The sequence below is a fragment of the Phaethon lepturus genome, unplaced genomic scaffold (genome assembly GCF_000687285.1).
Source record: "Phaethon lepturus isolate BGI_N335 unplaced genomic scaffold, ASM68728v1 scaffold9355, whole genome shotgun sequence".
Taxonomy (NCBI): Eukaryota; Metazoa; Chordata; class Aves; order Phaethontiformes; family Phaethontidae; genus Phaethon; species Phaethon lepturus.
This window is the reverse complement of record NW_010542679.1, coordinates 8670-32285: the sequence shown is the minus strand read 5'-3', so window position 1 is coordinate 32285 and position 23616 is coordinate 8670. Positions and strand designations below refer to the sequence as shown.

The 23616-nt window shown below is 39.0% G+C and overlaps 1 protein-coding gene across 1 annotated transcript in view; it reads right to left on the bottom strand.

Moving 5' to 3' along the window:
* The window catches only part of LOC104621586 (Down syndrome cell adhesion molecule-like), a gene marked incomplete at its 3' end in the record, with an annotated part of 37865 nt that overhangs the window by 6547 nt on the left and 7702 nt on the right, over positions 1 to 23616 (bottom strand). The window contains exons 4-8 of the mRNA XM_010288109.1: positions 21991 to 22281; positions 16504 to 16680; positions 9717 to 9747; positions 3953 to 4068; positions 1097 to 1246 (exon numbers count right to left, since the gene is read on the bottom strand). Coding sequence (XP_010286411.1) covers positions 1097 to 1246; positions 3953 to 4068; positions 9717 to 9747; positions 16504 to 16680; positions 21991 to 22281 — 765 coding nt within the window. The remainder of the gene's footprint in view (positions 1 to 1096; positions 1247 to 3952; positions 4069 to 9716; positions 9748 to 16503; positions 16681 to 21990; positions 22282 to 23616) is intronic.

Genomic DNA, 23616 nt, shown 5'->3' with positions numbered 1-23616 from the left:
GTCCGTTGTTCACTCAAATGATCTTGATCTGCCAACATGACAAAAATGTTATATTTTTTGCTCTTGGTGAGCAGGCCAGCCAGCATGTAAATGAACTGAGTGAGACAAGAGCGGTACTAGAAAGAAAACAAATGTTGTATCTTGACTCTTTTAATTCAAATGTCATGACTCCCCACAGATGAAAAATGGTGGTACCAATCTAGTCCTCAAGAAATAACTAGCCATAGATTAACACTGTCAGAGTTAGAAAAGCAGCAAGGTCAGGACTAGAACAGCTGTCATTTATAAAGGCTGGGGTGGAAATGAAGATTTTTCAAATAGTCTGCATTTTAGGTGATGCACAACTGAGCTTTCAGCATTTATGTTCACCAAACTCAGCAAGTAAACAAATTCTGAAGCGATCAGGGGATAGAAATAATCCAAGAGATTTTAGAAATTGCACACTGCTAGTGAACTACACTTTGATAATATTCCTAATTCAGAAGTACTCCTTCGATCTAGTGATTTTCTTTTCCATTTACATAGATATGGAACACATTCATGAGAGAAATTAAGAAGAATGGATTGCAGCGGTATATTAATTTACGACAGTATCTTAATCACTGTAAGAACAACTCAACATGAATATATCTGGGAAAAGTAATTTACCATAATAACTAAAACTGGAAATACAACTTTTTCAGAAAAGCAATAATGAGAAATGTATTTCTGGCCTGATGGAGAGGTAAGGAGGGAAGATATATTTTGAAATACAATAAAGATTGATCACCGAGAAAAAAATATATTAAACATTAAAAGCCATTAAGGTAATTTACTCAATAAATTCTAGAAATTAATATCTAGCATGCATTTGGTTTAATGAAAGCCAGGTATGAATTATTTCAAATTACACCTACATTTCAGATGCATATGCAATTTTTACCATATTGAATCACTAAATGCAATTGTATAAGAAATGTTCTCTGCTGACCTAAATAGATTTCTCTCAACCTTCAGATTGAAGAAAAAATCCCATGAGGATGCAAATGCGGGAGCAGAGTATTCATTTTCTTATAGCTTTCTCCTCTCCAGATAATATATTCTCTTATATGCTTACTTGTTCCTGGCCGGGCATCAGAAACATCCACCAGTGGTCCTGTAGCTTGTGACACAGACTGGTAATGCACTGTGTGGGTGACAGTCAGTGACTTCTGCTTAGACGTCTCTCCAAAGTCGGCATCAGTGAGCAAAACTGTTGATCTGTCATCTGTAAGTGAAAAAAAAATCAGATACTGAGTAATGAATTTTGGGTTTTCCTTCATAAGAGCTGTACAGCCAGTCCCCAGACTTATTTGCAGCTGTGTGCCACCACTGACAGTAGCAGCTCCCTCTTCTCTGCGGGGCTGAAGATGGCTCTGAGGAGTGTACCACAGCTTGGGAGCCTCTAGGTTTAAACTCAAAGTTTAAAAAACTAAAGAATAAGTGTAATTTTCATGTCTGTCTTTATGATTTCTTCTTAGAGATGTACAACTAAGCCAGACTCCTAAGCATCCTTCCAAAAAGCTAATTTGTGTGTAATTATTTTTGTCCCTAATTTCTTTCTTTCCCGCCTTTTGAACACTGCCCTCTTCACTTTCAGAGAGCTCAGCTGACCTTTTCAACAACGTATTCAATTTATTTCTTTTTATTAACATAATCAGTAACATCCTCAGTGAAATCACCCATGTCTTCCCAAAAGGAGGTCGTTAGGTAACGTTGCTGACTAACCCTCTACCAGTCAGCTTTTTCTTTAGAGGCGGAATATTCTAGAAGGCATGGCCATGACTCAAGACTGTTCTTTAGGGAGCTGCTTATTTTTAAGCATGTGAATATCATCGTGACGGCAATGGAAATACACTTGCAGGGCAGCTAGGCATCCCCAAGTCCAGTGGTTTGCTGTTCTGGAAGCTAGGGGCCAAGTCCTACCAGCTCTCGCCGCATCAAACCTCACTGCTGTAGGTTTGAAACAGAAGCTTTGGGGAGCTTTATGTGAGTCCTGTAAGTTTCTCCCAAGACAGTCCAGCTGACTATGGGCTTTCCTGCAGCTGTACAGAAAGGTGCGAGGTGAAGCCTGACCTTGGGAAGGACTGGGAAAAAACGGTGTGCACTGACCTTTACTGCTGCGTGGCTCTGCTGCCTATTGCTTCCCTATGGGGTAGGGTACACGCACCAAATTTCTGCACAGACATCGATCCCTACAGAAAGCCAGTGCAATACAGCATGTTTCAGTTGTGATCTCTGTATTGTATTTATTTCACTCCAAAGAGGAATCTGGTCCATTTATTTGCATGCTATCAGACTTTCTTTTGCATTCTTTACAGGGTTTTCATCCATTCCTAACAGTAACAACAGCCACAAGAAGTTCCTGACATGCTATGTTATATAGCTTTGTAATGTATTTCTAAGAGCACTGGCAGCAGTGGGGCTTCTGTGCATTTACTAGTCAGCAGAGGCTGATCTGCTGCTTCTAAGCATTCCTGTTTTGGTTTTTTTTTGTCTTTTTTTTTTTTTTTAACTTGACAAGACACCATTAAGGCAAGCAGTTCTGCACAATAACATAACTAGCATTTTTTACCCAAAGAAGGCCATAAATAGAATAAGAATTATGAAATCAAATCACTCTGTCTCTGGCAAAAGATGGGCTCTTACTCAGGTTGGAAATAAAGCCTCTTGGCAGTGAACTCTGCCGAAGACAGCCAGAGTGCCTGCTTGTTCTGAGTGCCTCATGGAGAGCTGGCTGTTACCGAGGCACTGATCGCATTGCTACAGCGAAGGCACTAATAGTATTTCCACTGTAACCCCCCATTGCTCAGCAACTGTGACCCAAAAGTAAAAACTGTCATTAGGATGAAGCCTGGCACAAAAGACTGCATCACCGAGGCAAACTTTGGGAAAATCAAATCAGGATCAAAAAAAGTCTGTATTTCAGGTGAAGCATAGGTCTCCTTTTCAAATCTGCAGCGCAAACTGCGAAATGTCCTCTGAGGCCACCCCCTCCGTGCCAGACTGACAGCAAGTGTGACCGCGTGGGGGGCTGGAGTGGCTTGTCCCTCCCCAGTGCGGGCATGGACAGGAGGTGCAGAGATGCTGCTCCCAGCTTGCGGAACTTTCCTCTCCAGCCACACCACCCCTGGGATGCTGTTACGTTCTCAGCCATCACAGGCTTCCTCTACGCAGGTTTTGAGCCAAAAAAGTTAAAAGTCTGACGAGATCAGTCATTCTGGAGGGTCTTGCCACAGTGTGTACCCATACAGTCATGAGATCAGGTTGTGTTTTTATTCTGTTGAGATTTCAGACATCTTGTGTTTCAATTATTTGGGGAAAAAAAACCCAAAACCCAACACCAGACAATTCTGTTTTTCACGACAGTTCAGCTATGTGCCAGCCACGTGAGAAATCTTGTTTTTTGTTGTGTGAAACAGTTCAGATTTTAATTTTGCATAGATGTACAAAAGCTGAAAACTGATCAAAATGTTGCAGTATCATTTGCTATGAACAGGTGGATACAATATGCAACATGTAAGTTTTAGAAGTCGTCTGTCACAAAACTTTAAATACTGATATTGTACTTTCAGAATTTCATTTTCCTTATAAGTAATGCCAGTGATCCAACTGTCTAGTCAAAGCCAAAAGAGAAATCAAAATGAAAATCATAAAACTGCCAGCCTTCATTTACATTTTCTTCAAGCAGTTCTTTCTCCCAGCTCCATTTTCCTATTGTCCTGCATTATTTTGAATACCGTACTGAGATTACTTAAACTGGAAAATTATTCAAAAGGGAGAAAAAGAAATCAGTTCAGTTTTCAAACATGGAAAATTACTTTGTAGCTCTTTTTTCTTTATGTGTGCAATGGGGAAAAGGTGTGGGGTGAACAAAGTCCACTTAAAGTGCCTGTTACATTAACCAGTGAAAACAAGCCCAACAAGAGTTTACCAATGGTCTCCATCGTGTCCCTCTCCTCAATCAGAAGCTGTGCTCTGGGAATGTCTATGTGCATCCTCAGTGTTTGCTGCTGCTTATTAAGTGTATCTGATGTCCTGGTGTTCTTGCTAAAAACAAAAGAGAAGTGAACACATTAACACTCAGCCTAAATGAAAAGATACTTGCAAACTTTCTAATTTTAAATCTGTCCAGCTCAAACAATAATTAATATAATCATAATCAACAAAATACTCATACATCTTATTTTCCCCCCTTCAGAACAAGTACATAGTATTAATGTTTTGCACATGACAAGCAGTTAGATGAATGCACAGTGTTGAGGTATTTGGTCTATTCTTTATCAGTAGGGATCTCCTGAAAATTTCATGTAATTTTCTTCAAGTATTGTCAGATAATGAAATTAGTAAAAATGCTTTGCAAGATGGAGCTTTTCTTTCATTCCTCATGAATATGAGTGAAGAAACACACAGCTGAATAAACAGGTTGGTAGGAAAATGATGTCTTGAGTAATTTATAATTATTTTTTAACTTTTAATCATTTTTCATTAGATAAATTCCAAATATCACTGGAATTGATAAATGACAAAGCAAATTAATAACTAGGGATTCCATTAATAAATTGCATAAACTAAATACAGGTTTTAGTCCCGTTGATGTTCCAAGACTAAAATTGCAAATATTGTTTACATTCATGGATTATTTCTAATTGATTGATGCAATATTCTACAAAAGAACATAAAACAATTACTCTATCATCATGTAAATTGAAACAATTTCATTTTGAAGTTTGTGTACTGGAAAATTACTTCTTAAATGAACTGTCTACTGAAAGCAAATTAAAATGGACAGTAAAACTGAGTGCTACAATCACTTCTAGTACAGAGCTTGCACCAAGACACCTTCAGACTGCACTAAAAACCAGGGAACTTTTTGCCCTTTTAGGTGTAATTGCTCTTTGGAGGAGAGGAAATATTTGCAAATACTTCTTTATGCAGCGAGGCTGAGCAAAGTTAAGGCAAATCAGCCAGTAGTGTGACCCAAGTGCTCACATTTCGAAGACTTTCAAAATTCAAGTGGAGGCTCATTTTCTAGTGTAAAATAGCTGTAGATCACTCAGTTTAATTCTCCTTTGGCAATGAATTACTGTTGTTAATGGAATCAGCAGAGGGCTGTTAAGCTGCCTGACGATAAGCTCACTTCTTCCCTGAGTGCAGACCTCTACATAGGAGATTAATGCATGTGTGATGGCCCACCTCTCTAGGCAATTTGCCTTAACCTCCTGCTGAGTCTCCATGTGAGCAAGACCTAACTACTGCAGGTTTGGAGGTTCTCCTAGAGTCCTTTTTAAGAGGAATTTCCTTGTCATCTGGTCAAGTAATTCTGCTCCGAATCCGAGAGTGAGATCCGCAAGGCACACAGGTACCCCTCTCTGGCTGATTCTCACCTTCTGGCATTCCCTGTTCTCGTGGTGCCCAGCATTCACACTATATATGCCCCTCAAACTGTAACGCCTGTCTTTATCTGGGTGGTTAGGTGGTACTGTGGCCATCATGTACAGATGGATAGCTGAAATGCATTCAAACAGTCTACAGCTGGTGCCTCATTTAATCGTTATGGAAGCAAAATATCAAGAGAGCTACCCAAGGGCTGCCAGACTTTTCTCCATAAATAATCAGTGGAGAATAGTAGTCACGGCGTCTTATTAAACACATAAATTTTCAAAGACATTTAGGATCCTAAAATGCAGATAAATCCCGCACTAACGTTCTCAAAGTTTCTGCAAAGTCTCTGCATGGATTAGATGCCACTCTCCTATTGGTTTCCACTCAAGTTGCTGAAATGTTAAAAGAATCAGAGATTATCAGCATGCCAAACATGCTTGAATACACGCCCTTGAAAAGTCAGACTACTTTGGACTTGTCCAAGATCGTAGAGCAAACCTGTGGTCAAGTAGGAAACTGAATTTCTGAGGTCCAATTTCAATTTAATAATCAACAATCCAATAGTTATAGGATACGTGCAATCAGATACATATGGAATCTGTGCAATACACAATTGGGTCTAATAAACGCATCGTTGCACCCCTCCTCCACTCACCAGGGATGCAGGAGACAAAGGGATCAAATCAGACATCTTCCTCAGAGAATGCAGACCCCAGAATCCCAGTGAGAACTGGAAGCTCTTCTGCAGTGCAAATGCTCTGTACTCCTACTATTGCAAAGAACTCAGCCACGCTGAAAGCACTGTTCAGACCACGGGGAGCAGGACAGTTCCCCAGGTTTGCAGTTATATTGCTCACCTGCCAAGAGAGAATTCCGAATCCCATTCTTGGCTCCAGGGGTAGCTCTATGCAAAATATGTGGAAGGTCCTTCAAGCCAGAACTGGAACCCAGGCCTCTCTGTATTCATGAAAATTCCCTACTATACTCAAGAGTTACTCCTCGTTTTGTGTGATCACTCTCCTCCTCCTTATCAGTCTAATTAATGCTCCTGTATGCAGCAGCACGGTGACATGGAGTGTCCGAACACAGAACAGGCAACTGGCAGCAGCGAGAGGGCTGCTGCTGATTAGCATGCTATCTCTTTCTGGCTCAAGGAATTTTGAATTATTTTCTGCAGACCACAATAGTTTTCAGGTTATAAAAACCGAATTGCCAACAGCAATTAGGTGCTTCTAGGACTTGGCAGTGAGGCAGAGATTTTTAGGATTGCAATTTTGAAGTTTGGTGCTCAAGGATTTTCTAACCTAAGAAAATTCAGGAATCCAAGTATGATAACAGTCTGGTGGATGAGTCAACCAATGATTAATTCTCTAAAGGGAGGAAACTTATCTACCTATATTTTCCTTAACCTACAGATACAAAATTCCCAAACTTAAACATGTGCTATGGCTATACTTTACTTGTCAGACCTTGTAAGGATCTGTGTATACTACAATTCGTTCCCTCTGGTTCAATGAATCTCTGAGCTCCAAATCGTTAGAGACTGGGAGCCTGTCTGGGGAACGAGTTCAGTATGTGTTTGCTGTAGTCTTTTACTCTACCAAGGCCCCTTGGCTTTTGGCCAATATGAAAAACACATACTTGGGTACATGGGCCTTTGGGTCTGATTGAGACAGCTTTTATGTACAGTCTGTGGATAAATGGGCCTTTTTCCAAAGGAAGTACAGTGTATAAGGTATTTTGAAAGATTGTGCATAGTTAAGACAACCCCCTTCTAAGTAATCTTTCTGGAGTGCCCTAAAATATCTTTATGCACAGCAGTTAGGGTTAAACTTATCAAGCTAGTTATGTTAAGGGATTAAATATGGTGCTCTGTAAACCCAAAGTCATTCTGGGTCCTTGGCAGAGAATCAGGCCACTTCACGGGGTCCTCATGTCTAAGCTGGTGGTTGTAAAAACATATGGAAAACTAAATCTTGTAAGTAATCAGCCTGACAGAGGAATATTTGGGGAGATAAGATTCCTCACTGTGTCTTCAAAATTAGAAAGCTCAGTCAATTGCTATACTGATTCACAGTGAGCTGTTACAAAGAAGTTGGCTGGACCGATGTTTTCACCCAAAAGAACCATAAGAAAGTTGTGATTGGGATTTTTATTTGTGAGTTTAAAGTATCAGCAACAAGTTATGCAGCTCCCATTAAACTGCTAACTTCTGGGGCTTATCCTGCTCCCCAGACATTTGACTTACACAGTCAAAGCCAGAGACTTTCAAAGCAAAGACTAAAGCTCTATCCTTAATCCGCTTTACACACACTCATAAAAATCTCCTCAAAGGGAAAAATACACAAAGCTCTTTCCATCCCTCACACCTTCCTACCAAGCAGAGAATCATCTTTTCTGCTTTCTGTCCAATACTTAAACAGAAAGGCATAACCCACAGCATACCCTTTTTCTGGATATTTGTATCATAGCAGATTTTGGTGAAATCTAAAAGATGTGAAATATCAGGACCTTTATAATACGTGACTATTGGTTTGGATAAGGCTTATTATCCTTTGATTATTAACATGCTAAATCTTCAGGAACATCTAGTGATTGGTGGGTAGCTCAGGTTTCGTTTGGAGGTATTTCACAGGTTTATCACAAATGACAGAGCATTTAGCCTGTAGAAACCAGGCTCCCCAAAACAGCATCACTTTGAGAGCTCCAAGTTATGACACATCTGCAAATGTAGACCTATATCCTCTACTTCCTCTGAAGTCCTGTTTTAATAGTAATTAGCTTTTGTTCACACTTTCAGAAGAGAAATATAAAATCTGACTATTTAATAAAAACAAGATAATTTGTTAATAAATGAGATGGGAGGAACTGACTTGATGGGCATATTTCAATGCTGGTGAAAGGAAAAGCAAAAAGAAATGGTGGCAAATGAGTTACCTAGAAAAATAGCTCTGAACTAAAGGCTGGGAAGGGAGCTCACTGCTCTCTGTGTGCATCAGGTGGGGAAGGCAAAAGAAGCTCCTTAATTTGAAGGTCGACATCAGCAGAGAAAAATGGGTTAAAACTGGGCACTTATGTTGGCAGTTTCCTAAGTGTCAGAGGAGTGAGACTCTGAAATGGCCTTACAGAGGTGGCGAAAAGACTAGTGAAGCTAACCAGGGTTAAGGCAGAGGTTTGTCAGTGTTGCAGAGTTGTTATGTGTGGTTGTCACTGGGACTCAATATCTTCATCCAGGAGTTTCAGCCAGTCCGTGCGGGGTTTCTTTAGGGAACAAACTCGCTGCATATACTAATCTGTGCTGTTTTCTGTGACACCGAAAAATAGCAGAGCATATCTTCCTGAAGTTACTTAAACCTGCAATCTGCTGCTAGCAGGGCTTTCTAACTGGCAGATAGGAAGGGTATGACCTGACCTGCATGACCAGTCTTGTTAACATCGGTGGGACTATTCAGATGTATTTGCAGACTGAGGCGTAGAGTTGAGTTCATACTAAAACCATCTGTCACTTTGTCTTTGGTAAGTATATTCTTACAATAGCAGGTGAAGTTTATCACGGGTGAGGAAGTTTAGAGTATGGCTCATGTGGTAAAATATCTATGACATTCTCAAATTTGTTGCTTAAAAACAAGATTTTCTAGCCAACCAAAACTCATTTGAACTTAAAATCAATCCTTTGGTGATGGCATTTTCAAATACGTGCAGCAGTTTTGAAGTTCAATATCTTCCCCAGACAAAAAAATAAACATTGAAGATATGAAATTTCCATCTTTGAAAGAATTATGGTGCCAGAACAGTCATTCTGTTGCCATTCAACAACTGAATTAGATTTCTGGACGCTGAGCTGATGGAACAGAATGGATTTACCTGCTCTTCCATACCTTCGGGCATAAGCAGCTAGCAGTAGTGAATTACATAAATATAACTGTAAAGTTTAGAGATGTTTGCATCCAGGCACTTACTGCCTTCAATGAGATGATTTCTGAAGAGCAATTACTTTGGTACATATTATGAAAATGTTTTTCTGGATAAGAAAAGTGTCCAAACGGACTTACATAGCTTCTATAATTTAATCTACTAACACAAGAGTTCTCATTTTTTTACCATTGTATTCCCTCACAGATACTGTCCACAAATTGTCCTTTTTCTTCCATTTCTAACCAATAATGTGTCCTAGCTTTTAACAGTCAAATGCTGTGTTTTGAAAAAGCATTCACAAATAGAAAGTTTACTTCTCTGTCCCTATAATAATTTTTAAATATGATACCGTAGTTGACAGATGTTTTTCAATTTAAAAACATTAAATCTATTCTTACCTCATAAGCATTTCAGCCAAACTCTTTGCATCTAGAAGAAAATAGAAGAAATGTCATCACAAATGCAAATCTATTTGATAGATGGATTATTAGGAAGTAAGCGGTTTGAATCAGCCATGTGTTAAGACCATTGTTTCTCAGATCAGTGGCAAGAATAAAATCATCTCTAAAAGTCCCTACCTTTGCCAAAACTGAATTTCTGCCCCAGACAGCCCTGTTTAGTTCCTCAGTAGCACCAAAGATGCTTAGAGAACTACAAGCTACCATTGGCTTAACTAGAAAAAATTTATTACAGTTAGAAACAGTTTAACAAGTAACAGGGATCTCTGTTCCTTCCTGCCACAGTTACCAAGGGAACAGGTGAGGAAGGAAGAAAAGGCAAGAAGAAAGAAATGTTGACATCCATCTCTAGACAAGAGCCAAACCCAAGCTGGATGAGCAGTTGCCAACCTGCCATTTCCAAACCAAACTTGACTGCATGGAGGTCTGAGCAAGGGAGGTCTCCAAGGAGTCAGCTCTTTTGTTTGCTCTCACCTATGAATGATTTTCCACTATCAATAACTCAAAACTACTATTGGGTCTTCAGAGGACAGTCTATACACAGAACAGGAGGTGACTTATTCCCACATGGGTCAGTCCAGCAAAATGAAGGAGAAATACTCTCCTTCTTGTTGTCATTGCTGCTGTTATTAGAATAAAATCCTTTGGCAACATAATTGTTCTGGTACTTATCAGATCAAAAGACACAGCTGAAGGTTGGTTCATCCAGTCTTCTTCAGGTAGCTTTCTGTAAAGCTTTATCAACATAATATAATAATTTCTGTAGTATTATTCAGCAAAAATAGACAGCTATGCTTTGTTCTCCTGCAGTCTGCCGCTGAACAAACTCAAAAATGCTGACTCCAGAGTCCTTAAGTATATCACATAGCAACAAAGCAGCCTTTTGTGCAACCAGGTGAAGCAAATCTGAGAAGAAAACAATTCCAAGGTCTAAGCTTTCAAGCAAGTCTCCTATTATGTAAAACTTCACATTTCTTCTTTTATCTGCTGCTTGTAAATCTACCAGCAACTGCCAAGACATTTACTGAATTTGTCTTCGTTTTCTCCATCTCACCTTTTTTATTCCTTAATCACCTCTTGGGCCTCCTACACCTACAACAATTTCCTTGCTTGTGATCCTGTTAAATATCCTGCCTTTAAAATTCAGAGGATGCAGACAGAAACAAACCACCATCTTAATGCATCTCTCTGGCTACATTTCTATTATTTTTTGAAAGGAATGGACAAAGGGATCTTTTTATTCATAAAAACCCTTAACAAAACTTTCTACATTCTGTTTCTTTGGCACTGTGCCAGCTTGTCTGTTGTAAGCTTTATTCCTCACCTACTACTGGAGAAGCTGGAATTCTGCACTTCTAGGACTGTTTCCTCCACTCCTTCACTTTTAGCCTTCCCCTATCCCTTTTCAGCATAAAGCATGGCAGATTCTTGATGGAGGGAGGGACTCTTCATCTGAGATGTCCCATCTAATCCAGTCTAATTAGACTTTCTCTTTTTCACTTTGTTTGGGATTGCCTTTTGCTGTAGTACTACATAGTAGATGGTAACGTCTTTATCATCAGTCATAAACCAAACTACCACTGCTGCTGCTCCCAAATGATGTCAGAGGTTTTGCTACTGACTTCTAGGGACCCAGGAAGGGACCCAGTTCTTTTGCAGAATACAAAAGTAAATGAAGCTCTGGTTCCAAGTCATGTTTTTCTCAGCAAACTTTATGATGTTTCTTGTTATTCTAGCAGCACTAGGATCATGAAGAGTCTATGCACACATTTGCCCTCTGGCACATACAATAAGGGTGATTTAATAAGCATATATTGTTTTCATTCATCTAGCAGCTTTTGAAAAGCAATTGCAGCCTCCCTAAGTGAAGACTATGGATATTTGTGTAAGTCAGTCACAACTCAAGAAAAGCTGAAGGGACAAAGTTGAAGGTTGCTTGGCGCAATTTCAGTTTGAGGTTTAGATTTGTTTACCAGGATTAAATGACAACCAACCTCCCTCACATCTTCTCAGGTGCTGCACAGCATGTAGCTGTGTTCCATGCTGCACCTGGAAAAAATGTTACGTTCTCAACATTAAATGTATGTGGCACATATTCAAATGCTCATTAACATATATGCATTCTTGGTCAAAGAGATGCAAAGGAGATTGCTCATCTTCAATCAAAAATAACATGAGGCATCGTGGAAGATCATGTTACATGGTCAGGCATTGGAACAGGCTGCCCAGGGAAGTGGTGGAGTCACCATCACTGAAGTGTTCAAAAAACGTGTAGACATGGCACTTTGGGACACCGTTTAGTGGGCATGGTGGTGCTGGGTTGATGGTTGGACCTGATGATCTTAAAGGTCTTTTCCAACCTTAATGATTCTGTGATTCTATGATTCTATGATGCTATGATACATGTCAAAAGCTGAATGAGGAAGTACTGCAGAAAAAAAAGTAACTCCTCAGCAGGGTTTAAATGTACTAATTATTCAAGCAGATTGTTACAACGGTCAGCAGCAGTACTGCAGTTAATGACGGCTGCACTGGGCACACAGGTTAGTATAGGACTGGACCGAAACAAATGTCCCAAGAAGATAAGGGATCTTACGTACCTGTCAAAGCAAAACCCAAAAGCCTAAAAGCAACTGAATATGACAATACTGTGTCCAAAACATCAGATACAGGAGAAATGCTAGTTTCACAAATGAATTAGTACAGACTACAGATTGTGATATTAATTTCCTACATTACACTTTTGATCAGAAAAATGAGAATGCTTGTAAAATGAGTAACCCTGCCAGTGTCCTACCTCCCAGCTTTCAGGCGGGGAAAACAGGGCTCGAGGAAGCCAGGAATGACAGAGCGGAGGGGGTGACCTCCTGCTCTACCCCATGCCTTAGAGAAAAAGACAAACTGCTCCTCACTGTGGGTTTGACACATGACTGCACTGACAGGCACCGACCCAGCGACAGCCCTCACTTCCATTTGCTGGGGCAGCCGCCTTTAAAATTCTTAACACATTTGTCTTGCCCCCTGGGAAATCAGGGGCTGTGATGCAGTTTTCAGTTGCATGCTCCCACTTCTGAACTGTCATGCTGCGCTGATACTTTCTGCTTGGATTAAGGTGAGTTGGATTTAAAAACAAAGGGAAAACTATTACGGCAGTAGTGCAACTAGGTTAACAGTACGGAGAAAGAGTGGTAAGTCATCAGGTTTCTCTGTTATAATATACGTTGACCTACTGAATGGCTGCATGAACCCCAGCAGTCTATTGACCTTCTTGTGACCTGACCTGTGGAACTACTAAACTGGGCAAAAATCAGGGCTTTGCTGAAAACTAAGTTTCCTTTCTAAATAGAGTATACCTGGAGAAATAAATCATAGTGGCAGTGACACAGGAGGAAAACAAAGGTTTACCTGCTACTACACGCTAAAACAAGGAGCAAAAGGATTAAGAATGGAAAGACTGCTGTTTTTATGCTATATTTTACCCCACAGAAACTGGAACCACAAACCCATTTTCCATAAGCACAGATACAATTGTTTGCATGCAGAATATACTGCAAATAATAAATATGCAATTCCTACTCCTCTTTGTCAAGCAGGTTCAAAGAAAACACATCTCCTGGAGCCATAAAAGCAAGAATTACATTTGTAACGTGTATAAATTCTTTTAGAAGGTCCCACTGTGGAAACTATTATTTCTCATGTAGGCAAAAGGAAAGTTGATGGTGGAATCTTGATTTAGGAAAAATGAGTCTTGTGCCTCAAAGAAATCCCACCAGGTGATACATATTAAGTGATAATGACAGTATTTCAATTTCAAAACTAATTCAGATGAAAGTTGAACACAACAAGTACTAGAGCAGAACTTTTTTTTTAGTTAGGAGATCAGAAAAACTTGCACATAGGGTTTTTTTAGAGAACTTACTAAGGAGTTCTCTGGAATGGCAATACTGATTGTCAGTATGACACTGAAGTAACCTCTAGAAGAACAGAAAATGGCTAGCACAGGATCAGTCTTTACAAAAAATGAACAAAAATAATCTGGATTACTGAAGTCCTATCAATATGATCTTGGCAATGAGCAAAATCACAAAAAAAAAAAAAAGGAATGAAGCTTGGTGAATTAAAGGAGATGAGATGGAATTATTGAGGCCAATCAATATAGGTTTGTGGTCAATCAGCCATATTAAAGCAAGCTGATTTTTGAGAAATGAGATTAAAATTCGCTGAGAATTGATGACATTGAAAAACTCTACTGAGATGCTATTAAATAACATTTAAATATTATAGTTATATTTCTCTAGAGCACAGTTTTAATACCTCAAAATATTTTAATAATAAAGTAACATGATGAAAAAAATTAACAAAGCAGCCATTTTACACTGGTTTCAGCGTATTTAAAATACAGTTTTAAGAAGAGAATCATGGTTTAGTATTTCTTTTCATCATGCCCAATGAGACATCACACCATTACTACTTTCATCAGTGGCCTGGAGTAAACGAAACAGTATCTGATAAAAATTTGAAAATTACACAGGACTTAGGTAGCTAAAATATAATGAAAATGTCAGGTCACTAAAGCATACCAATCTGGGCCATCAGCTAGGCCACAAATTAGCAATGTATCTGTATTAGTATAAGGTCATATATCAAGAATACAGTCCATAGCTGTACAATGGAGAACGTTATCCTGTTGCACTGTAACCAGAGAACTGTCAGATGATCTCATTGGATAAGATGTTAAATGCAAACTTTTAAAATAATGCTGTACCCAAAAAAGTCGTCCTTGCAGATACAGACAGAAGACCATAAAGGGAAAGAAGAAAGGCTGTTACCTCTCTTTCTGATGCTAATACGTCTATTGCTGGAATACTGTGTTAATTTCTAGCATACATAGATGCAGAAAGTTACCTAAAGGTTGCAAAGGGACCAGATAAAACCCTTAAAATTAATAAATAATAAAAACAACAGAGAAAAATTAAAGACAATTAGTCTGTGTCATTTACCAATTAAATCATTAAGAAATTACTTGGTTACCACCATGTAAAAGGAATATCCTCAGAGACTGAAAAGATGTTACAAAAACAGTCCCTGTATGGCAGACAGATCTATAACAGGACCAGATGATTGGGATGTTGAGCTATAGCTTGACAAATTCAAGTAAGAAGTGAGACGCAACTTTTACAGAAATGGTAGTTAAATACTTATGATTTTTATCAAAGTACTGATGAATTCTTTGTCACTGCCTATGTTTAAGTGAAGATCAGATCTTTTTCTAGATTCTTATATTCTGAGAGGAAATAATTCAGAGAGGTCTTATGTTATGCAAAAGCCATACTGGCCAGTCACCACCAGCCTTCCTTAAGGGATTGTAAGTCAAGAATCTATGAATACTTGTAAATTAGACATGAAAAAATAGATGTGCATAGACATCATTTCCTGGAGCTGAGGAGTTCAAAATATCCTGCTCATTACTGGATGGAATTCCACAGTATTTCTGAGAAGATAAGACTTTCTTCACACTTAATCCACCACTTTTTTGATTAAAAAAACCACACAGAGGTAAATGACTAAAAAGATTTCTAATGAGAAGTTATTATACAAGCCAAAGCATCCAGATGCCCTGATTTCCAGAGCTGTGTATGAACCATAAGGCTAGCTGTCCTCTTTGATCTATCAATTTGCCCATGACTGAGTCCTTTATGTGTCTTTTTTTTTTTTCCAAAACATCCAACATATTGTTACAAAAGACAAAATGAGACTCTAAAGAGAGACAAGTAAATGCTAAGATGAGATGGAATACACAGGGTTGGCCCCATTTTTTATATACATCATGATCATATTTTGGTTAACATACAAATAACTAAACAATAGGGTGGCTCTTGGAAATGATTAGACTTACTTTTGCAGATGATAAATCACTTTACTATTTATCCAGCGTGTGATTTGAAAGGTTTTTTTCCCCAATAACTTCAGTGTCAGGTCTGCTGTCACATGCTAGTGCAAAACCTACAGGGCCATTGCAGAAGTGGCAGACTGCAAGGGTCAAAAACCTGGTTGTGGCTTAGCCAGGGGTATTTACTGAAAGATTGATAGAATTGAATGAATTTACAGATTTAAAACTTATTCACATAGCAAACACCTGAATTTGAATAAGGATTAGTGAAAAGTACAGATCAGCGACAATGAAAGGTCAGTGAACAATGAAGTGTTGTAATAGTTCTGTTATAACACATCATAGGGAAAAAGATGTGGTAAAAATCTGAGACTATCTGGTTGCGTTTTCTAGCCTACTAACATGTGTCTACTTTCATTTTGTAATTTGGAAATCATGGTTTGCATCTGCTGGAAAACTGAAATCCCCTCATCTTCAGAACATCTGATTTTACCCTTCGACAAAAATTATTTTAGGTTATTGAGACCATTCACAAGGGAAACAAACGACACCAAAAAAAAAGAAAACAAACACCAACACATGAGAATTATTCTGCTTTCGCTCCTGCAAAATAACAACGATGAATACAAGAGTAATTTTTTAGAAACTCGCTACCAGATGAAAAAGAAGGAATTTCTGTAAAAAACACATATGCTTTGTCGCCTCATGTCTGTTACGTATTGCAGGAAAATGGCACTGACTGGGGATTCAGCAGTTTGGTCACGTGCAGCCCCACTTCTAATTTCATGTTCAGGGAGTATGCATATGCAGAAATAAGTGCCACAGCTCTCATCTTACCTCGCAGCCTCTTCAGTCTCTGCTCCCTCCGCCTCCTCCGCACGATCAGCAGCATCACAAAAAGCAGCAAGACCCCAACCAAGATACAGGAAATGGTCACCAGCATCTTTAGCCCTTCGTTGGCTGCCAGCCCTTCCTCACTTTGCACAACTGACTTAATGAGTGGAGGGATTGTACCTGGAAACAGTGTCATGATATTAGATGCCTATTAATGAAGACAAAAGATTGAGTTCTCAGGGAATGTGTCATGTTATAGGCTTCAGCTGCATGCAGAACGTTAAGAAGGATTTGTCATTTTCAGGGTGGATGCTACGTTTGCATGTGTAATGGCCGTGCACGTGTCACCGGTCACGCTGGTAACAAAGCACGGACTGCAGAGACTCATAGAGTACCAGAAATCGAGAAGAGGTGCATTCACTGATGAAAGAAAACCATACCCATTACACAGTAAAATACTACAATTAATTTTAAGTAATATTAGATCATTTACAAAGCTGCAAGACACCTCAGAATTATTAGCTATGTATATTACTTCTTACTATGGGAAAATAGCACCGTTGTGACATTCATGCTTTCTGCTGGGCTCTCCTTTGTAAGGAATGACTTTGACAAAGTTCATTTTGTGCTACATACATTAGATTAATCCTTTGCACGGAAACATTCTTGTATCACATCTTAGGGGTGCAGCAGTGACATTGATCTGAAATTCAGGTAGCCAACCTGAAGCTAATTTGCTGAAGAGTGTCTGACATTATACTCATCAGTAAAACAGGAGAGTAACGCTGGAGAGAAACAATCAAATTTTGAGAGTGAAATGAGGGAAATGAATCTACAAACTACTGGCATCGGCAGGCAGCTCACTTATTCATTTTGGGACATATTTGCATTTTGAATATACCTGGCTTCCTGGTGATATGTAATACTTGAACTTTTCAATTCTTTTTTTCTTTACTTCTAAAGGACGTGAGAAGAATGCAGCACTTTCTTTCAAAGGCTGTTTAGTCATGGAAGGCTTCTCACTCATTTCCTGATTACTATTAAACTGCTGAATGCAACCACCAATGAGGCTATAAAATGCAGATTTGTTTGAAATGGTTAGAAACACGCAAGTATTGTGAACTGTGATGACTTTCGATGGAAGCTATTCAATTTTAACCAGCTACTGAAACATAAAAGTGGCTACTTGCTTGCTAAAAGGTTAGGAGGATGAGTTAGAAAAACAGGCACATCCTTTTTATATTTTAATTGCTGCATTGTGTGGTATCTCATTATGTACCATACAGTATCAGAAAAGAAAAAAAAAATAGTTCTGTGATGCAGTATAATGTGAATGCCATAACCACAGTAAAAATGTAGAATTCTAAGCCATGTTTTTTCAGGAGAGCTATTTGAGTTGCATATAATGAGTAGTTCCCTAAAGGGATGGAGATAAACAGAAAAGATACAACCATCCAAAATTGTATCAGGTATTTTGGAAAATTTATTTTCTTGCAATTGCATTTTGAATATTTTTCTACTGTTCCACTGCAGTTCTTCCCCATAATTTTCCTTCTTTTTCTAATTTTCCATTTCTTGGAATAAACACACTGCAGGATTTTTTCATCTTGTCTTAACTGAGACACAGTTTTGCACTACTCTAAAGGCAAAGAAAATGATTAGATGAAGAAATGGAAAGACCTTCAAGCTCCTAAATGTAATACTAGTAACTGTCTCTAAATCCACCTAAGTCCCCCTGAATACTAAAGGGCCAAATTTTGCTCTGAATTAAAGTCGCACAGGCCATTCGCTAAGGATTGTTGGTTTCAATATTACCTAAAATTATGTCTTGCTCTCCTTAATGCTTTCATGCAAAGCAAATTAAGAGTGGCCTAAATTTCAGTTAAACCTTAAGTGTTTAGGTAAGTGATTATCATTTTCCATAGCTCTTCCAAGTAAAATGTAAACCTTGTAATGTTATATACAGGAAATACAAGCTTAATTGAAAAATCATACTGCAAGTTTATATATCCTTCACATTATCCATTTGTGGATATTCAGCAACTGTATTAGAAATTACCCAAAACTAAACCTGCTATGCATTGAGAAAACATCATTTCAACATTTCTTGTCACTCTAGGTGTTGGCTAGGAGTGTAATAGACAAAGCTTTTCGCAGAACAAAGTCCCAGACAAATTGGGAGGTTGATTTTTTTTTTCCAGGTCAATTCCCCATTGCCCTTTGTTAGCCTCGTTTACTGGTGCTTTATAGAAGTTGTAATTTTAATGTCTCTGACCTCATTTTCCCCTATGTTGCAGCCCTTCCAGCATCTCCCATTGCACCTTGTGGCTTTTGGACTGCCGAGTGTTTTCCTGTGTCCTAACTGTTCTTCACGGTAGGAAGTTGCCTGGTGGGCTAGAATCAATTAGCGTAGTTTAGAGCAGCTACCAAGCTGATCTGATTTAATGTCAGGGCTACTGACTAGCTGACCTCTGAGTCAGGAAGCTCCTTCGCAGTGCTGCACACTGCTAAAAATATCTCCTTAAGTATTGAGTGCAAATGTTCTGAAAAACAAAGGGCAGGAAGGTCATAAAATCTGTAAGCTGAAAATGGTTAGCTGAAATATCTATGAACAGAAAGCAAAAAGTCTCACGTAGATCTGTCATTAACCTTTTGACCAAATTCACCATGAAGAGATTTAAGGTAAAGGATACTTAGCCATGCTATTTCTCAGGAGCTCTATCAGAGATAACAATCAGCTACAGCAGACCAAACAAAATGACTGAAAGACAACGTAACTCAAGGATGTATATAAAGTTTACAAAGGCTTTATCTTAAGACTGCTAAAGCTCCTAAGCTTGTTCCTAACATTTGGTATCCTAGAACTTTCATACATGTATTGTCTAATCTTCAAAGTACTATCCTTGTATCTGTTTTATCCTAATAGCAGCTGTGACCTCTAGAGCTGGAAGGGACTAATCTCACATCACAAGATGAATCAACGGTAGAGGTCGAGTTAGCACTCAAAAGTGGAGCTGGCTAAGAAGTTTCCACAGCATGCCTTCTGTAAGTGAAAAATTCACTCCCTATGAAAGCAAAAATTTCTGCATGAAGTATTGATAGAAAATGTTGATTTCTAATCAGACACTATTTTCCAACTCTGAAGTGTCTTAAGCCTGCACAGCTTACCAGGGAACAAATGAATGGGGAGCTGGGACTCTGTAGGGACAACTTCTGCTCTAAAAGCACTGCAATAGTTTTTCTATGAAATTTCTTATGTGGGAATAGACTATTTTAATTTTCAGTAATGATAATTATATTAATAATCAGTTTATCATTTTAGTTCTGCAGCAAATGTAACAAATTCAGAAAATTTGAAAACTGAAATTTGCTTTTCCATCCATATTTTCCTGTCTTAACTTTATGGTCAGTATTTGAGATCATGCTGCCTCTCTAAGGCACAATATAGTCCTGGCAAAGCACGCTTGACAAACAAAACCATCAATGTTGTAAATGGGAAATTTTCTAGCTGACCAGAAGCAGTGGCCCAGGAAATTTAACACTATATATATTTTTATTGTTTTGTTTTCTCACTTTTGAAGATGTCATACAGCAACACAGAAAATCAAAGGGTGTGCAGGTCACAGTATGTGAAACAAAGGTATCACCTAATCAAAAAGCAGAGTCTGACAACATTTCAAACCAGTTCATTGTAAGAATACATTTGATTTCACTGCTATCAGTGGGAATTTAAGGCTGTGGACCTGCATTTTCATACCTTTCATTTTAAGGTATGACTTAAGACTGTTTGTCCCAGTCATATATATGCAACAATAACTGTAAATGTAAAAAAAAAAAAAAAAAAAATTACTGAAAATTAGATGCTGCCTGCAGAAAGATACTGGAAAGAAAAGAGGATAGGCTAAGCAAAGTGGCAAGAAATTAATTCATACTAATTGAAACAGTTATTATGGACAACATCTATACTGCTCAGTAAAACAGGTCCTAAGTCTACCTGGCAAGACCTGGCAGCTTTTGTATAACAACTACTTGGATCTTGGCTTCCTCTTCCTTCCTGTGGGCCTCTAAAGTGCTGAGATAAAACCTTTCTCTTAATAAAACTGTCTGAAATAACATGAGAACTGTGTGGCAGCTTACCAAAATGATATTTTCTCAGGAAAACATGAAGGGATGTGCCAAAGGGTGAGCCACAAGGGCATACATTGTTAATTATCTGCAAGAACTGATGAATACCTAGTGCAAAGACTGGGATAGCATTAGAAGACGTGTAAGATGCTGAGGTTTAAACCCTGCCTGATTCATAGCCCCCAGTTCTGACTGGGAATGGTCCCTGGTGCTTACTCTTCCCTGAGCCATACATGGGTATTGTCCTGGAGAATGGTGGTTTGCGTGGGACAAAACTGTGGCAGGGAGATGTGTTACCAACACTGTTATGAACGATTAGCAATTTGGTACTGTCGTTGGACAATTATCAGTTCTTGCTTGAACTTGCTCACTAGCCCTGTTGCTTAATTTAACAGTGCAGAGGTCACCAAGTGGTTGCACAATACAGCACAATATCCCTGGCAAGACAACAGTATTTTACACTGGATGCCTCCAGAAGAGCTCTGGCAATTCACACTAGAGCAATTCAAGAGATTACCGTCTCTTGGCCATCTGTAGCCATCTGTACTGCCTTTTTTGCCAGAAATATAGTCATTTCCCACTTTAGAGCCAGCAGAAGCACACGCGTGCCACCATCACTTTCAATAAACATACCAAGGTATGAGCTGGAGTGACTGGCAAATTGGCATGTTTGCTCTTGCTCTCTTGCTCTGTTTTTTTCAGGGTGGGCAGTAACCCCTGGCAGAAGGGCAGGATGCAACAATTCCTTCATCCCCTGTGCCCTGCTGCTGGGCATAGCAGAGCCATCTGTCATGGCCATTAGTTTCACTCTACCCTGTCTGTAAATAGGGATAATAGCATTGCCATTGCTTTGCCCTTGGAGGATGTTGTCCGGAGGCTTCCCCGGCAGACAAGCTAGTTAGCTGCTCCCTTGTATCACATAATGGGGTTTGAGCTGTGTCACAAGGACATTGCATGGAATAGCAATGAGGCCAGTCAAAGCCATGAATGGCTGCGGGAACCAATTGTATGGGAGACAAAAATTTCATGGAAGAGACACACGAAATACTAGCAAGTGCTTCTGTGGCCACTGGAACTAATGACACCTACTGTCCTATGGTTACGTGTGTCATGGTTGATTGACTGGTGCCTGAGCTTTTCGTCAGCGAAGAGAAATAAACAATTCCACTTTTCTGCCTGGCAGCCTGTTGTCATGAAATCAGTAGGCATTTTATGTCTTTGAGACTGCTACCCCTCTGTCAGCATGGCTAGCAGATTCAAACAGGGTTTTATGGGGGGTAAAAAAGAAAGACCAATAATAAAAATCACATAAGAAACTAGAGTGAAAACAGTATCCCAGGCATGTAAATAAAAAGATATACTTACTGCCATCATAATTGAGTGTTGCAAATTTGGCTTGTTTCTCTGCACAGCCAGCACTGTTGCACACTCTCATTTGCAGTTCATACCAGGTTGCCTCCTGGAGGTCATACAGTATGTAGGACTTTGACAGGGATGTCCGCTGAGCGGTTGTCCAGACTGTTGTCCCAAATGGCCGGTACTCCAGGGTGAAGGAGGTGATGGGGCAGCCACCATCATTCCAGCCTATCAAGTTCAGCCTCACTCTTGTGGTGTTGATACTAGCAAAGAGCTCTTGTTCCTTGGAAAATTGTGGCTCTAGAAGCAATGATATGTTTCAAATGAAATGCTTGAGTATTACAGATACAGGACTCTCAAAAATATAAAATTAAGAGAATAATTTCTAGGACAATCTTAACTTTATCTTAAACTCAAAATCTATATATTTAACTTCTTTTCCTCCCATTCTTAAGTGTTTCTGGTTTTTTTCAAACTTTATGCCAGACTCACAAACCTAGATTTTCAAATCCATATGTGAAAAAAATATCCATGTATCTCTTGCACTGACCTGACTTGCGGGCTTGCATGGACTGACATGACTCAACTTGTAAATCTAGTGCAGACACTTCATATCAGTAAATGTCCCTGCTTGCTGCTATGCAAAAAAACCCAAAGGGATCAGAACACCATGTAGAAATACTATAGAAGACAAATACACTTGAAGATTGTCCACTGGTGCTCTAGTCTTCTTTTGAAATGGAAATAAAGGAAATTTTTTGAGAGTACAGAGGATTTCATTTGTGGAAAATTACAATTTTTGAGAACTTACAGGTAAAAATAATTTTTAAAAAATATTAATAAGTTGAAATTGCACATGATATACTGAAAAGAATATATACTTTGAACTTTGCGTTTCTGAGTTAAGATGTTACCATTCAGAAAGGGGTTGACATTCCTATTTACTTATCCTGCTTTGGGATCAAATGTTGGTTTCTGTTCATATACACATTAAGTTTTTTTGACAGTTGTACATAATACAGTAGTAATGACAGTAAAAATGGCACCTTAAAATTGAAGTAATGATGGAAGACATGACAGGTCATCAACAAAGCTGTTCTTGTGCTGTACCAAAATGTACTCTTTCCTAAATTCTACAGGAATCTAAACAAAACTGGTGATTCCCAACATGTTATAAACTATTTCAATTGGCTCTGTTAATAGCTTTGGATAGACATGCTTCTGGAGCTCTCACACGAATGAGAATGATCCCAGCATTCTAAATCACACACTACCTGGTTCAGTCTGTAAATGTAACACATGTAGTTTCCAGGCATATATATCAAGTTCCAGAGAAACTCAAAAGGTTGGGAGATTTTCTTTCTCATGAACCATTAAGAGAAGATCAGGTTCGAGACCACCTGAGGAACCTGAACATGCACAAGTCTATGGGACCCGACGAGATGCATCCCAGAGTCCTGAGGGCATTGGCTGAGGTAGTTGCCAAGCCAGTCTCCATGACATTGGAAAAGTCCTGGCAGTCAGGTGGAGTCCCCTGTGACTGGAAAAAGGAAAAATTGCTCCAATTTTTAAAAAGGGTAGCAAGGAGGACCCTGGGAACTACTGACCTGTCAGTCTCACCTCTGTGCCTGGGAT